The sequence below is a fragment of the Drosophila kikkawai genome, chromosome 2R (genome assembly GCF_030179895.1).
Source record: "Drosophila kikkawai strain 14028-0561.14 chromosome 2R, DkikHiC1v2, whole genome shotgun sequence".
Classification (NCBI taxonomy): Eukaryota; Metazoa; Arthropoda; class Insecta; order Diptera; family Drosophilidae; genus Drosophila; species Drosophila kikkawai.
In genome coordinates this window covers 9566517-9582779 of record NC_091729.1, presented here as the reverse complement: position 1 = coordinate 9582779, position 16263 = coordinate 9566517, and the positions used below count along the sequence as shown (strand labels likewise).

Genomic DNA, 16263 nt, shown 5'->3' with positions numbered 1-16263 from the left:
AAGGAGCCCAGCTGTAGCCGTGCCAATTTTCATAATTCCTTTATTTTTTCGATGGGAATATGACATAACTGAGAGTTCTTGTAGGAAGCTTAGGAATCAAAATAAAAAGGAACATTTTACTTTTGACCACAATTTTTATTATTACTTAATTTAATTATGCCAAATTAAGTGTGCAACGCATTTAAAAAAGAACTCCTTAAAGTGTTTTTAAAATTTTTCTTTGCCAAGATTATTAAAGGATCTTTCCTTTATAAAACCCTAAAGGCCATTAGTCTGCGAGATCTCCCCATGGAGTGTACCAAGTATTCGTTGGGAATCCTTGGTAGAAATCGCAGCTTGGTGCCCACTGCCTGGGAGTTTGCCTTGGCTTTGGCCATAACCAGGATAACAACAAACAGGCAAACAGCTCGCGGCTGCCACGAGCCAAAAGTGGCATCAGCTGCGGCAGTTGGCGCGGATATATCTTCCCACACCTATACATGTACATGTACATATATCCCGAACTGACTGACTCTAGCCGAGGATAATGCAATAAGCGTTGCCAACAAGCGCCCAACGTCTTCGTCCTGCGAACTGCGTTTTGTGGGTGGTCCTGCGAAAGCGGGCTGCGATTTCAGGGGAGGAGGTGGCACATGTGTGCCAGACAGGTTATGCGCTATAAAAAATTTAAGAAATTGCTACCAGCGCCAGCGCCAAAAACGACAATACTTACGAGCATTTCACAAATCAAAATACTTTCGAGGGTTCGCCCCTGTCCTTGTCCTTTTTGTTCTAACCCCTATTCCCCTATCCTTTGTTGTCTGCCACGAGTTGTTATTGTTATTGTCCTTGATGTTGGCTTCTTGTGTGCCAGAGTTTTCCGCGTTTTCTTTTTTATTTTTGGTGCGGGCGCAACTGATGCCCAAAGGAGCGATGCGAAAAACAATGTGCTAAATAAATAAATTTGTCCAAGATTGCAACATCAAATGGAGGTGGAAAAACTTGTGCTATGATTGTGTGAGTCGTAAGCTTTTACGATGTGGCAGGTGATCAGGTGAAAGTTATGAATGAAATAACATTTTCGATGATAAATATATGAATGTATCATACGCGACACATGAGCATGACTCTTGGAAATACTTACTCAATATAAGAACCATTTTGCAATTTTAATAAATTAAAATTAGGTTTAAAATAATTTAAGTTAATTTTTCTATTATTAACTTGAAATGGTGTTGAAATTTAAACACTTTGTAGAAGAGATATCAATTTATATTTTCGGGATTTTCTTTTCATGTAACCTTTCTCAGAAGCTTATAGCTGTGGCCATTTTCTTGGAGTTCTTAGCCATATCTCTGTTTAATGGCAGCAGTATCCCCCCTCCAACATCCTAATATATGACGCTTTGCGTGTGTAGGAGAACACGAGCAGTTGGTAATATCCTAGGAGAGTGGCATGCAAAAGGGACAAGCAACAAAAGCGAGCACAAATTGCGTCATGTTTTGCAATTCCCACGCATTCGGCGGAGCATCCTCACACTCCTGCCAGCCTGCAGCCCCCACCAGGCGATTGCCAGGCTCGGGTTAAAGGTCGCCGGAGTGTGTCTCCACCCACTTGATGTTGCTGCTCCAGCTGTCCTCGCTGGGATGTTATTTAGCCGACAGTTTAGTGCGAGTCCTTTTTTATGTCAACTGTTGATTGCAGCAGTCGCCAAAAACCCCGAACGAGGGCCAAACGCAACTGAACTGCAACAATAATCAGAATTAATTCAATTTTGGTGGCTGGCTTTAAAGGTAGCCACTTAATTAAATAGCCACATGCATTCTCTCCCATAAATACATGCATATCCTGTGGCCTGGACACGGCACTGATTTTTATATATCGGACAAAATTCAGTTTAAATCAAATTACATTCAACAAAATTCGCATAAAGCGAATGAATAACCGCAAAATATCCAAGCACTTAAAATGGCAAAGTGATTGAGCTGTGTGCGACCGTTTCAGAGATGGAATCGTGACACGAAGATTAATATATTTTTGTAAGTATAAAATATATTTTCAAAAGGAAACATTTAAGTCGCACAACTACTGCATTATATTTGTTATTAAATGAGTTTCTTTAAGGCTGTTGTATCAACTTATCATAAGGCATATAACTAGTATGTTATCCTGTTTAAAAACACGGAAACATCTCTGACATTTAATGCACTGGAACCGCATTCGCAAAACAGTGACAGGCACCAATGGGGACCAACCGCACAAAATATTAAATACCCAAACCCCGCCAGAATCTAATTGGGAACTTGGTGATATAAAATGTAATAAATTAATTTAAATGTGTTTAAGAGCTATAGCCAGAAAATCTCCTTAAGGTATTGTGCATGACCCCGGAGAAATATGCCCAAAGTGCGCCTCTGTCCTGTCTCCTGTTGTGGATATGTCCATAAGGCTGCATTTACGGCCTGTAATAACCAGTCGGCTCAGACTACCGGCTCTCAACTCACCAGCTACCGGCTTATGGTTGCCTTTGATCAAATTATCCCGGGCCCACTCCACTGGCGGCCCTCAAGCCTTGCACCTGTTTTTAAGCTCAGATGTCCGGCAAATGCGTACATATTTTAAATTTAATTACTACACCCTGCATGCAACAAACAGTGGCAGCCACAGCAAATCCAAGCAGAAGCCATCCATCCATCCATCCGAACCTGGCAGGCACAGTCCTTTCACGGGGCAATGCGCCATAAATCCCCGTTCCCAAATAGTTGGCTGGCCATTCAGAATCTGCGCTAGCCGCATATGGTTAAAAAAATATGTGTGTTTCAGAGAGGGTTAAACATAAAGATTTCAAAAATAGTTATAATATTATAGGAGCATGGTAATTCGTTATAATATTGAAAATTTAAATTTCCTAAAAGTGGTTTCAGGTTTAACTTTAAATCCTGGTTACAATGTTCTTCTTCATTTCCCTCAAACTTTAAAATCAACCCTTGCTGGAACATATTTCACTTGAATACCGCTTCGTTTCCACCTGCAGACGATGGTCCTGCGGACATTTTTGCACATTTAACTCAATTTGTGGTTTACATTTAATTAATTTAATTATGCATATATGTGGGGAAATGTAATTTCTCTACTTCTCCGCAGCAAAGAGGAAATCCCACAGAAATCTGGACTCTGTCAACGGGATTTCCCGACATAAAGGTTAAGAGCTGCCGAAATCCTTGAGATACGAAAATTGTATCTGGTTAGCAGGCGAACGGCAAAGCGCTCAATAGATGGCGTTGGTTACACACACTGTATAGGTGGCGCCACAAATACAATCCACAGTGTGGAACTAAGCTCTTCCCCTTGCTGGAAAATTATTACTAAGCTAACATAATTATTTTTTAGTTATTAACGAGTTGCAACTTGGGGCAAAATACAGATAAATATATCTTAAATCGAATAGGTGCAGCAAAATATACATTTAAAATTATAAACACCACCTTAAGCAATAAGTTTTATATAGATTTTCTTTCTCGAATAACTATGTTGTATTTGCTAAGCGAAACTTATCCTAAGCCTTAACAAGTACATTGTCTTAATTTATTATGTATTTTCAACACCATGATGTGCATAATTTTTGTATTTGTAAGAAATTGCTAATCAAAATGAAGTTAAGGGAATAAATGTAAGTTTCATCATATAAAATAACGTTTTAGGTTTTGTTTATTTTATATTTTTATTGCTATTTGATTTTATTTTTTCTTACTTTTTCAATGATTTTAATAAAACAAATCACAGGAACATCTAATATTAATACTTATAAGAGTTAGCCAAAGGTATAAATAGATTTGTTTTACATTTTCGGATACTTCCGGTTACCATAACTTGAAATTCCACCCTGCAATCGTGACATATTTCTGGATATATAATGCAATACTTAGGACATTGAACTGATTCCCGCCGCGATCTCAGTCGATTACAAACCAAATCGTTCCGCTTAGCATGCGGAAGCCCTTATCGATGTCGACTTATCGCCAAGTGCATGCTAAAATTATGTAAATAATGTAATTATAATTTCGCTGCACATATTCCATTTGCTTTTCATTTGTGTCTAGTGATTGTGACGAGAGGAGCGGCGGTCATATAGGGAGAAGTGCCCTCGCCACCCAAGCCACCCCCCGGGTGTCGCCCCTCCACATTGAACTTTCATCCAGATCGTCTGCATTTCACTTTTGTTTACATTGGCGACCGGAGTCGGCGCACTGGAAAAGCTCCGAGCTATAACAATAAAGCTCTCTCGACTCGCATATATAAGTTGCGATGCAGCTGCACTCGAACAGCAGTTCTAGGCCAGAAGTACGACAGAATCAGTGGGAGAGTATCTATCATCAGTTCTATTCTGCAATGAATCATCGGTCGAGGTGGGCTCCACTTAGTAGTTCTTGAGCTCCGAGCAATTATTTGCATTCTACTCCATCATCGTTACAGTTCGCATCTGGCGCTGCTTGTCTTGCTGGCGGCTAATGGAGTTTATCTGGGAAACGCTCAGGTGCCATTTCCCGGCAAGTGTCCGGATGTCAAAGTAATGGATAGCTTCGATGCGGAGGCGGTGAGTAGTTCCTCTAAATGATCATGACAAATAGAATATTGGGCGAAGGTATAGAAGCGAATTATTTTAATAATACGGATTAATAGTCATCTTTAAGTTAGTAACAATATGTAATAAGATTTGTTAAACTTAAGTGCTGGTTTTGGGGAATTGTATTAAAATGTTTATAAATAATAATTTTTTTTTAAGAAAACGATATTGTAGTGTATTGATTTTGTGATCTCAGATAAGTTAAGCTAAGAGTAATGACAATCTAAAGTTGTAAATGTTAAAAAGTTATTAAAATACTATATACTTAACTAATTTGTACATCAGTAGGCATTTAATTGTCATCCATTCATAACTTTTTCCTATTAATATTTTGTAATCAAACCTTATCTTAATTAAAAAGAAATCTAATCATGTTTATATTTACCCATTGTTTGTTAAAGAACTCATCCAATAAGTAAACACTCTCAGCACTTGTAACGTAATGTTTACTATAAAACTTATGTTATTTACGTAAAGAATGCATATGATAAGTAAACACTTGAAGCAGCTTATTTAATTTAAGTTTATTATAAACTAAATATATATAACATCAATACAAATATTGTTAATTAATTCATATCTCTAACCCTCTAGTATATGGGCATCTGGTACGAGTACTCCAAATATCCATTTGCCTTTGAGATCGGCAAAAAATGCATATATGCCAACTATAGTATCATAGATAATAGCACTATATCAGTTGTTAATGCGGCCATCAATCGATTGTAAGTAATATACTACTCTATATTCTTTAAAATAATAATTATAAATGTAAAATCCAAATAGCACTGGACTCCCCACTAATGTAACTGGAAAGGCAAAGGTGATCGCACCTGCTCAGTTGGCCGTGGCCTTTTACCCCAGCCGTAAGTAGCTTACAAATTTGGTGTTATATCTTAACTATGTTTCTTATTTGTGTATCTCACACCTTGCAGAGCAATTAACCAAGGCCAACTACCAGGTTTTGGGCACCGACTATGAATCTTATGCCGTTGTCTATAGCTGCACCAGCGTAACCCCCTTGGCGAATTTCAGTAAGTCATTAAAAAAGTCCACGCCCGAACTGTGGCACCTATTGTTGACAGAATAAGAGTTGAACTAAGCAGTAAATTTAAATTTAAATTACAGAAATCGTTTGGATATTAACAAGAGAGCGCCAACCTTCGGCAAAGACCATTGAGGATGCCAAAAACATTTTGGAAGACAATAACATAACCCAGGCATTCCTCATCGATACGATCCAGACCAAGTGCCCTCAACTGGGTGGTAATGGCACAGAATTTGCTAATGAAGATGACCTTGATTTGGATGACTTTGTAACCACGGCAGTGCCAAATGCCATTGAGAAGGCATGAGAATGGCTGCGACGCTTCTATGAGCGTCTCTACGACATATTCATGAACTTTTTTAACTACTAATCCATAAAAAGATTATCATTGGAATGTTTTTATAGTTATTATACCATTGTTAATTAGCTTGTTATTGCGAGAAATAAAATCGAAGATGACGATCATGTAAAAAGAATATACCTTTAGAATCACAGTCAAAATTGTCCTCGACCCTAATCTTCTTAGTCTGAAATGAAATATAATTCTAGTCTCTACAGCTACAGAAATAAATCCATAATTAAGTAGCAGAAATTCTCTTCACAAGGCTTGTGAATAAAATAAAATAAGTAATGAGTGCAGCTAAATACTTTAGTTTCCCTATATTTTTCACACTTTTAATTGTTAACCGCCACCGCATATTGTTGATTAGTTTTTGTTAAACTCTCTCAAGCTGCAAATGAACAAAGCCAGAGTTTTGCCTTTAGTTTATCTAGCATAATGAAGTGTATGTTTTTTGTGTAAGTAAAACATTCAATACCTAAAGTCATTCAATTAACATCTTTTAATAGATTTTCACTGCTCACGCTTCAACTGGCAGGAGCGGTGAAGTTTTTTCGGGCACGTTGTCCTCAAAATGTAACGGGCTTAAAAGATTTTGACATGGAAAAATTTAAGGGAAAGTGGTACATACACTCAAAATACCCACCAATACCGGAAAAGGTTGCCAGATGTCAGTCGGTGGATTTCAAACAGATCGGCACAAAACTATACGTTGAGAAGCGAAAGTTAAGCAGCCAGTAAGCATATGCAAATATATATACTATTTCGATCTACAATTATCTTGCTCACAGAACCGATACAGTGGTGTTCAGAAAAGCTCAAATTAAACATGTGGATGTCGCAGCAGGAAGCTATGTTCAAGATACAAAAATTAAAGGTAGAAAAGGGATAAAATCATTGGCAAAATCACTAGTTTAGTTTTTATTTTAGTATTTCCTGAAGGCATTCAGATTTATATACTGGATACGGATTACGAGAACTTTGCCATCCGCTTTATGTGTTTCGAAACCAACAAAGTAATTAGCTTTCGTGAGTGCTGATTTACCTGTGAAATCAATAAGATATTATCTTCCTACGGTTTTTTCAGATTGGGCAGTCCTTCAGTTTCGCCAGCGTGTTCCCAATGCTGAAGTTGTATACGATGCACAGAAAGCAGCCAGAGACAAAGGTATTAAGATAGGTAATTTCGAGAAAATACAGCAGCTTGCCTGTCCCCCTGATACCTGAGGAACTGTATCTGTAAGACTGTAAGCATTAAAAATTGATTTGTAATGCTTTGACAACCATGAATAATTTAATTTAATTGTAAGCTGCTGTTTAATATTCGGGTAAATTTATATTTCACTTATTTTAAAACCAGGTTTCACATTAATAGCCAGAAATAATATCAAATTCCAAATATACGACACCTGTAGGAATAGAGCCTGAAATGCCAGGAAGCCATATTAGCCTGCTTTTACCAAAAACTCCTCCATTTGCTTGGCCTTGGTGTTTGTTCTCTGTTAGCAAAACAAATGTTGGCCAACAGAAACTGACATAAATCACAAAACCGCACTTGGAACGGATGGGCATAGATAAACCCTGCCCCACCACCTCATTCCCTCGGCAGAAATAAAGAAAAGGGACAATTGTAAAATTAAACAGCGAAAGGGCAGCACGGAGAGTCCTTCGAAACTGAAAACTCTGAGGGTCCATTGGGGAAATTTTATGGTACAACGATTTTTAGAAGCTGCACACAAATACAAAAGTATATATATATCTATATCTATGTCTATATTTTATTTGTCCGTCCTTCTATTTTTGTTTTCCAGTTCTCCCAGACTGCGCGGCAGTTCGAGTTGGGTGTGCAACGCTTGCTGCAAGGGTCGAGAAATCGTAGGAATCCCCAACCAGCGACTCCCACCTCTTTTCTCGGAGTTGGAGGCTCCGCCGAAGACTACTCGCTATGCATACAAAATTTGTTTTGTAAACAAAGTAATGCCATTACAAACAAATTGGACTTTGTGCCCATGTTTGCTCCCCAAGCCTCCCCTCTCCGGCACACATTGTTGCACTGCGATCCTTGGGGAAATCGCTCAAGAGAGCGCCGTGAGGATTGTAGGAATATGTGACTGACACTTGAGCCCTCTCTGTCCATAGATGGATAGCCTTTATTGAGTGCCGAAAGGCTGAATTCGCTTGGTAGATTTTGCGGCTTGCCCGCCAGCTATTGGGTTACTCTTTGCCAGATTATACGGAATATACTATTTATTCAATTTGATGGTCTTCTTTGAGACGAACCCAGGGGCAACTGATAGCCCTTTTGGCCCGTTATTTTGTAACAATTTAATGGGAGTAATTTCATTACAACATCTATATCAAGACATGCTTTACGACCTTCCGTACCACCGCTCCTTCTGGCCACCTTGCGGATTCCTTCTTGTTCCGATCGAAATTGACTTTACTTTGTTCTAACTTAACAATGGCCGACTCATGCAGTCGCATTTTCATTTCCTATTGACTCAATGGAAAATGCCAAATCAGCTAGAGCAATCAGCCTCGCACCAAGGTACTGGCAATAAAAGTGACCCACGCCGTTCCATGTGCCACCCACCGCCCTCCTCTTCCTCCTCCTCCCAGTCAATAAAATGCCTTTTAATTAATCGGACAGGACGCTTGGTCGGACGGACACTTGTCCGGACGCTGTGCGTCAGCTGTGCATTGTGGCAGCCAACTGAGAACGGGACTCGAGAAGAGGACATTCATGCAGCGACGAATTGTGCGCATAAATTATGCAGCCAACCATTTGGGATCCCCTAATGCTTTTACTGTTTCATTTTTTGTTACCCTGTAATAGAAAGGCAAGGCTACTTAGTGTCCCGTTAAGGGGTCCTTTTGCCTTGCAATTTTCTCACGAAAATTTCATAAAATTTCCAATCTTTTAACAAAAACGAACTGTGTTTGGTTTGCCATAAAGTCGGATAAATATTTTTTTATATCCACGAACCTTCCTTAGGTGCTATTTGTAATGTAATGAGTGATCTGTCGTTCCAAATACTCGACTTTTATAATTTTTCTGCACGTTGAATGAGGGGAATCCCCACTTCGTTGACCAACAACAGCATGTTGTAAACGCTTAATTTGAGCGCGTCTCTAATCGCTGTCGTGGCAACGTTGGGTGTCCACCTGCCTCAAATCTGGGTGCAGTAATTGCGTTCATTGAATTGTTAACCGGTCTGCTAGCCTGCTCCCTGAATTTTAGTCCGCAAAAACCGCAAACTTGCAGCGACGACGACGCGTTGCGGCGGCCAAAGCCGTTGTTATCCTTGCGGTCGCGGTTTGTCTGTGTCTGTGTGTGTGCATGTGTTGCCTTGAGCTGATTTCCACCGTTGCGGACAGCGGCGATTTGTGCGGGGTCCTCCGATATCCCGGTCAATGCACATCAAACTTTTTGGCTCCCCTTTGGCCATCTGCATTTGGCATTTATTGGTATTGTTCCAATTAAAGTTGGACTTGGCCATAAAATATGCAAGCTCAGCGAACCAGTTAGCCATTCAGTCACCGAAGCAGCCATCGAACCAACTTCTGGTTCGTTTTTGGCCACCACAGGACGACATTAATGCGTTACGGTCAATGGTTCTGACTGCAGAGGGAGATGGTGCCAATAAAAGGTAATAAAAGTGCACACTTCGTTGGATAGACTATGGGGTTGGCTTAGTTGTACTTTTCTGAAGGGACAAGCATCAATTATCCATTGAAAAAGTATATTAAGTTTAATCTTGAAAGGAATTTACCATACTAGGAATTTACCATACTAGACCATCAGATATCGCATAGGTATAGCCAAGTTCTTCCGAAATCTCTTTTGCTGTGAGCCCTGAGCGCTTGGCTGTTAAACTCCACCCAAGATCAAGCATCGCGATGCACTCACCTTTGACATGCCGTGCTCCAAACCCACCGTGGAAGCTTTTGTTCCGCAACGCCACATCCTGGAACTACCGTCACCCACACGCCCCCTCCATCCGAAGCGTGGGGCACGTTTTGGCCAAAGTAAAACTTTGGGCGACGCGTTGCTGAAAACGTCTCTGGTGGCCTGGCCTGGCAACTGCTTAATCAATTACGCAACTTTGCAACAACTGGCGAAAGGCGGCGGGGTCTTGGCTGAAAGCCGTGCACCGCATGCATTAGACTTAGCCAAATATATAAAACGGAAACGGAAATGACAGCTGAACACGAGCAATGCAGCTGCTCAAAGTTTGGGTGCTTGGCATCAAAGAACCAAAATATGGACGATATATTAAATTTCATCAAGTATTGTATGATCAAAGCATCATATTCTGTTCATCATGTCAGGCTTTTCTCCCCAGTTTCAAAATTAGAAAATCATTTATATATTTCGGAACACATTTGTAACTTTCTTTTCAGACTTTTCTCGTTTTAAGCTCAAAATTAATTACGCAAAATTATGAATATGCACTGATCTTGATTCGCATGAAGAGACCGTATTAAAAATGGCTCCCAAATGCTATTGTCCAGTCACCCATGTCATCTTCGACCTCGATGGAACCTTACTGGGTAGTTAAAAATCGGAAACTGCTTAAAGCCATATTTGATATCAGATCTGTTTTACTTTTCCTCATATTAAGATCAAATTTTTTAACCTAAACTTACCTATATAACATTTCTTTCGATTTAAGATACTGAGAAGATATACTTCCAATCTATGCTAGAAATATTGGCTTCATATGGAAAAAGTTACACCCGGGAGTGTCAGAGGCGGCATATGGGCATGCCGGCCTTACAAGCGTGTGCTGTCCTTATCAAGGAATTCAACCTTACAGTGAAGACCGAAGATTTGTGTAACGCTTACGAGGCAGCTGCCGCAAAACATATGACCCACTGCGCCCTGCTACCGGGGGTCAGGGAGCTGATTCTCCACCTTCACGAGTTCCGAATACCCTTCTGCATTGCCACTAGTTCTGGCAAAAAAGTATTCGATTTGAAGGCATCGGCTCATAAGGATATCATGCTGGCCTTCCATCATGTCGTGTGCGGAAATGATCCTAGCCTAAAGCCGGACAGAGGGAAGCCGATGCCGGACATCTTCCTCCTGGCTGCCTCTCGTTTCAATCCCCCAGCAGATCCCAAGTCTTGCCTGGTTTTCGAGGATTCTCCGAATGGACTGAAGGCCGGCGTAGCGGCTGGCATGCAGGTGGTTATGATACCCGAGGATGATGTGACCGAGCAACAAAGAAAAGGCGCCACTTTAGTGCTCGAATCGATGGCAGAGTTCAGGCCACAGCTTTTCGGACTGCCAGCCTTTGGCAAGTGCTCAAAATTCGAGTTTGGCTGACATAAGCACCCCAAATTTATCTCTCCCAATTTTCACAGTTTTCCAAAATAAATAATTCTGAAATGTCTCTCGAAGACCAGAGTATAAAGCCGAATTCGAGGCACTGTTTATTTCAGCCGGTAACCCACTGCATCTTCGAATTGGATGGCTTGTTGATAAACAGCGAAAGATTGCGAAGTGAGTCCATCCAGAAGATCCTCGATCCCTTTGGGCACACCTTTGGCTTCGATCTGAAGATGCGCTGCATGGGCAAGCCGTTGTCCCAACAGGCCGACCTCATTGTGGCCAACTATAACCTGCCCCTGAATCGCACAGAGTTTGAGCATCGGCTCAAGCTGTTGAGTCGCGGCGACCTCGGGCGCATCAAGGTGCTGCCTGGCGTAGAGCGCCTCTTGAAGCATCTACATGACTTTAATATCCCTATGGCCATCGGGAGTAGCAGCTGTCGGAACTCATTTAATGCTAAGACACTTCGCCACCCCAAACTGTTTGACGTCTTCCACCACGTGGTTCTCAGTGGGTCCGACGAAGAGGTTAAGAGGGGAAAGCCCGCCCCAGACATCTTCCTCACAACGGCCTCACGATTTGATGAGAGACCAGAGCCCGCCAAGTGCCTCGTTTTCGAGTCATCACTGTTGGGAATGGAGGCTGCTCTGGCCGCAGGTATGCAAGTGGTTCTCGTTCCCGATCCCCTGGTCTCCATCCGGACGAGTGCTCCGGCCACTTTGAGGCTGAGATCTTTGGAGGCCTTCAGACCCCAGTATTTTGGACTGCCGCCATTATTAGGGTCTTCTTAGAAATTGATTTGTGACAAAAATGCAGGGAAGAAAATACAACAAATTAAATGAATATAGTTTGGTAAAATAATTTTCTTGTGTAGCTGTATTTACGCGCATATTTTTAGGGAGTGTGGTGGTTTAATCAGATCTTGATAACTTTAGGCACTCCTGGCGTCATGGTATCCTGTTTCTAAGCTGTGAAAAATCCAATTTAAAAGAATTTGTAAATAGACACGTTGACATTGCTTGTAATGACAAAAACTCAAAATTTTAGGAGAGTTCAGGTAAAAATTCATTAAAAAGTTCTTTGACAAGTCCTGAGAATGTGCAGCCCTCCCTGTAACATACCTAAAACTCCACCGGAATGCGCCCGATGTCCACCCATGTGCTGCAGTCCGGGAATCAGCTTCTGCATCTTTGATCTGGAGAGTGCCGTCTTCGGTGAGGTTTTGACCTTTAGAAGCAAAAGAGTCGAGCGTTCCGTGCTGATCCATCTACGCTCCTCCAACAGATACCCGTCACATATACAGGAGGGCCCTCCTGGAACTCGCTTCGAGCTATAATAGAATAGTCCCAGAGCATTTGCTGATCCAAAGCGGACCAATGGAAACGGGAGAGATGGCCGAGTTGATTTGCCGAAAATGTAAACTTCCCATCGGCTGGGAACAGTTTCGCTCTGAGCTAAATGAACGAACCTCCGAACTGATCGCGAATCCACCTTTGATGCCGGGAGTGGAGCGATTGGTGACCCACCTGAGTAAGTGCTGCGTGGGACTGGGACTGGTCACCTCCTGCTCCGAGTCACTGTACTGCTCCAAGATCCGCGGTCGGGAGCAGTTTTTCGAGACCTTCTGCACCGTTCTCTGTGCGGATGATACGGAGTTGCGGGCCTTCAAGCCGGAACCGGATGTGTACTTGATTGCCATGGCTCGACTGGGAGACGCTGGCCCCGACTGCACCCTCGTTTTCGATGGCACCGCCAAGGGCGTTCAAGCGGCCAGGGATGCCCGTCTTCCCGTCGTGATGCTGGCCGAACCAGAGCTGCCGTGCTGCTGGTCGGAATTGGCCACTCTGCGCCTGGAGACGCTGGAGGAATTCAATCCGGAGGAGTTCGATATGCCGCCGTACAGCAGAACCGAGTCACCGGAGCCTCGTAAGTCACAGCGATCGAGTCGCCGAAGCTCCCAGAAGTCTGGTGCTAGCCGAAGGAGCTCGGCACTGCAAAGAGAAGCGGAAGAGAAGGCGGCGGCCGATGAGGAAGAGGAGGCGGAGGAGGGCGAGGAAGCGGCCTAGGTGACATTGTCCAGGTAACAAGGGCATTCGTGTTGTCAATATCATTGGAATTTTACCAAAATTTAAATTACAACGAAAATAAATCCAATTTTACTTTACAAAACTTCACAGCAATACTATTTCTTGTTCTCATGTCCATCCATTTTTGTATGATGAGGGTCTTTCTATCGATTTTCATTCGTATTTAACAACTCAACAGATTTGCGGTTAAATATTTCAACTACTCAATGGCAAATCCTGGCAATCAGCCTAAAAGCTTTTACAACTGAATTTCATTCATGGCAAAATGGAAACAGAGCAATTCGCAGGCAAACAAAACAATATGAACTACTATAAAGTCACATATACATATATTCACAGACTTCATTATTTTATTTATTTAATTACATTTATTTGAGTTTCGTTTTAATTTGATCTTAGTTCTTGACACATTCGCTCGAACCGACATTGATCCCGAGAACTTTAGGCAGTGATAAGCCGACTTAGCATTATTTGATTTTGTTGTTGCTTTATCTGCTGAATAATAAATACATTTTAATTGAAAACGTTTTGATGATGACAAGGAAATTGAATCCTATCAGCCAGCAAATGAATTTGACAGCACACATTCCTCCTCTTCTAGCACAGCAAAAACCAAATGCAAATTCAGATGGAGATTAAAAAGCATTATAAATAATGCCGATTGTGCGCTCGACTCCGCCATTGTTCATTGGCATTTGGCTAGCTCATCAAGTGCTTTCAATTAAAGATGATTAAGCGTTTTCCGTACGCAGGATGAGGCAACTGCTAGACAATAAATCCCAGTTACTTTCAACATTTTCTTGGCGTCATCTCTGCACTGTCTCTCTGCCAAAAGCCAATTGTTTGACAATTTAATTATTCAACACATTACGCATACGCAGTGTGCGCCGGCTCTAACAGTGTGAATGTGTGTCTACAAGGGCGTAGACATGCAATATGTTTGCCTAGCTGCAGATGCCAACTTGCAACTTTCAGCCAACTCCTGGGCAACTTATAATTACTTAATGTTCAACTCGGAAAATGTGTCTCCAACCCCGAAACTCGGTTTAACACTCCCACCCACACACCCCTGCCTGAAACCCGTCGGATGGCGCAAAGTGAATAAACCTTTTAACTCTTTAGACACATTTTTTAGCATCATTTTATTTTATTTAATTTTTTTTCTCAACTTTTCCACTGGCTTTTCTTCCGCCTTTGCCTAATGAACGAACGCCACAGGAAGCACTCACGCGCAAAAAGCTCTGCAGAAATGGAAAAGTAAAGAAAAAATATCAAAAAAGAATTAATTAATTATGAAAAAGGGAAAGTGCAGCGAAACGGACTAGAAGTAATAATAGTTGGCCATGTCAGAAGCACAATGCCCAAACGAGATCTGGCCGCGATTAATTTCCTAATTTAATTAGGCCCACTAATGGCCCCAAAGGCATCTTACATAGGAAAAGTTTTGTTGAATTTGAAATCTAGTTTTCTTATATTTGATGGCTGGCTCTAGGCTCTATCGAAGCAGTTCCATTATTTCTAAGTACTAGTGTTTTCCAGAACTTCTCCTGGAAACAAGCAAAGCAATTACAAAAACATGGATTAACGTGTGTCAACGTATGCTGAAAGGCTTTCCATAGTCCTCGGCGGCATTCCACTAAATTAATGTTAAAATGCAAGGACGAAGGCGACACATGAATGAGGGTGTGTGTGTGTGTGTGTGTGGACCGCCAGTTGGTGGTTTGTGTGGGCGTGGGTGTGCATTCAGAGCGCGCTTTGTGCGAGCCTTGTTATAAAGCATTAATCAAGCATACCTGCTGGGCAAGCCCAATCCCGAGACCCAGCCCCACCCCCAGTCCCAGACAAGTCCCAATCCCTTCCCCCTGCTGCTGTGGCCGCTGCCTTTGCTTGTTTGCGGTGGCGACAACGGCGACCCATCTAGCCACGTAACCGCCCCACCAACCACCCGTCCAGTGGCTCAGCCACCCACCGACCGGCACCATTCAAAAGGGCACTAAATTGCCGCTCATTATGATGGGCTGGCAAAACACATATGCGAGAGTGGTGAGATCGTGCTTTTGGAGAAAGTTGCTAATTATTAAGAATACTAATAATAATAAAATAAAATTTCCAAAAAGGTTTTCTTTATACAAAAACAATTCCTATTTCTAAGTGGATTTAAAGTTAAGAGAATTCCCTGCATTCACAATATATATGTATATCCTCTACGTAGATGTTAATTATAAAAAATGTACAAGAAGTAACTATTTGTAGGAGCTTTAGGTGATAATAGAGGTGAATCTATATATGTAAAATAGTTTATAAATATATTGAAATTTGTTTGATAAGGTTTCCTTCGAGGTTCCTTGACGTTGATCAAGTTTATACGATATTTTCCCGACTTTTCCCTAATTCACGCTGCCATCTCTACCTCTTATACCGATTTGTGTACGTGTGTGAGTCCCTTTTGCAATTTTCCAGCTAAATGGCATACATTAATTAACGGTTTTGTGCGACAGACGACGACTCGGGTCCAGATCCAGGTTCAGATTCAGGTCCAGGACCCAGCCTGGCATTCATTCTGACCCTCACGCTCCCGGCTCACGAAAAAGATTAATGGTGCGCTATTAATGTGTAATGACAAATGTTAGTGCCCCCCTTTCTGGCGCGCCTGCCCCGTCGTCCCTGTGTGAGATCTCACTTCGGCGTTGAATGGATTTTCGTGCCTCTCTGGCACGGTGTCCATCCATTTGCCGAAAATGATTGAAATAAATATTTAATTAAGGTACCAAAGTGCAACAGCAGCAGCATCAGCGGCAGCCAAAACAAAGAAAAACAGCAACTTTGCTCTAAATTTTCATAAAAAAT

General features: G+C 41.7%; 5 protein-coding genes across 7 annotated transcripts; all 5 read left to right on the top strand.

The window, feature by feature from the left end:
• The first annotated feature begins 4261 nt into the window (after window positions 1–4261).
• NLaz (Neural Lazarillo) lies at window positions 4262–6127 on the top strand. The gene is made up of 6 exons (XM_017166424.3): window positions 4262–4385; window positions 4453–4573; window positions 5198–5328; window positions 5390–5469; window positions 5539–5637; window positions 5732–6127. Exons 1-6 carry the CDS (start codon window positions 4285–4287, stop codon window positions 5956–5958), a joined length of 759 nt encoding a protein of 252 aa, XP_017021913.2. The 5' UTR covers window positions 4262–4284; the 3' UTR covers window positions 5959–6127.
• Window positions 6128–6313: 186 nt separating this feature from the next.
• LOC108074396 (insecticyanin-B) lies at window positions 6314–8771 on the top strand. Of its 3 annotated transcripts, none has more exons than XM_017166423.3 (6): window positions 6314–6449; window positions 6501–6728; window positions 6783–6868; window positions 6922–7007; window positions 7079–7159; window positions 7803–8771. In XM_017166423.3, the coding sequence occupies exons 1-6, from the start codon at window positions 6430–6432 to the stop codon at window positions 8100–8102; spliced, it is 801 nt and encodes a 266-aa protein (XP_017021912.2). In that variant the 5' UTR covers window positions 6314–6429; the 3' UTR covers window positions 8103–8771. The 3 variants fall into 3 exon arrangements, with proteins under 3 accessions (XP_017021912.2, XP_070140283.1, XP_017021911.1); XM_070284182.1 differs by having other exon boundaries at window positions 6922–7020; window positions 7803–7885; XM_017166422.3 differs by lacking the exon at window positions 7803–8771 and having other exon boundaries at window positions 6922–7020; window positions 7079–7274.
• Window positions 8772–10304: 1533 nt separating this feature from the next.
• LOC108074400 (pseudouridine-5'-phosphatase) lies at window positions 10305–11417 on the top strand. The gene is made up of 2 exons (XM_017166427.3): window positions 10305–10545; window positions 10668–11417. Exons 1-2 carry the CDS (start codon window positions 10482–10484, stop codon window positions 11321–11323), a joined length of 720 nt encoding a protein of 239 aa, XP_017021916.1. The 5' UTR covers window positions 10305–10481; the 3' UTR covers window positions 11324–11417.
• On the top strand, window positions 11386–12175 carry LOC108074399 (probable pseudouridine-5'-phosphatase). Its single transcript, XM_017166426.3, has one exon. It carries the CDS (start codon window positions 11386–11388, stop codon window positions 12118–12120), a length of 735 nt encoding a protein of 244 aa, XP_017021915.1. The 3' UTR covers window positions 12121–12175.
• Window positions 12176–12338: 163 nt separating this feature from the next.
• Window positions 12339–13498, top strand: LOC108074402 (probable pseudouridine-5'-phosphatase). Its single transcript, XM_017166429.3, has 2 exons — window positions 12339–12543; window positions 12614–13498. The coding sequence occupies exons 1-2, from the start codon at window positions 12426–12428 to the stop codon at window positions 13393–13395; spliced, it is 900 nt and encodes a 299-aa protein (XP_017021918.1). The 5' UTR covers window positions 12339–12425; the 3' UTR covers window positions 13396–13498.
• Window positions 13499–16263: the final 2765 nt, after the last annotated feature.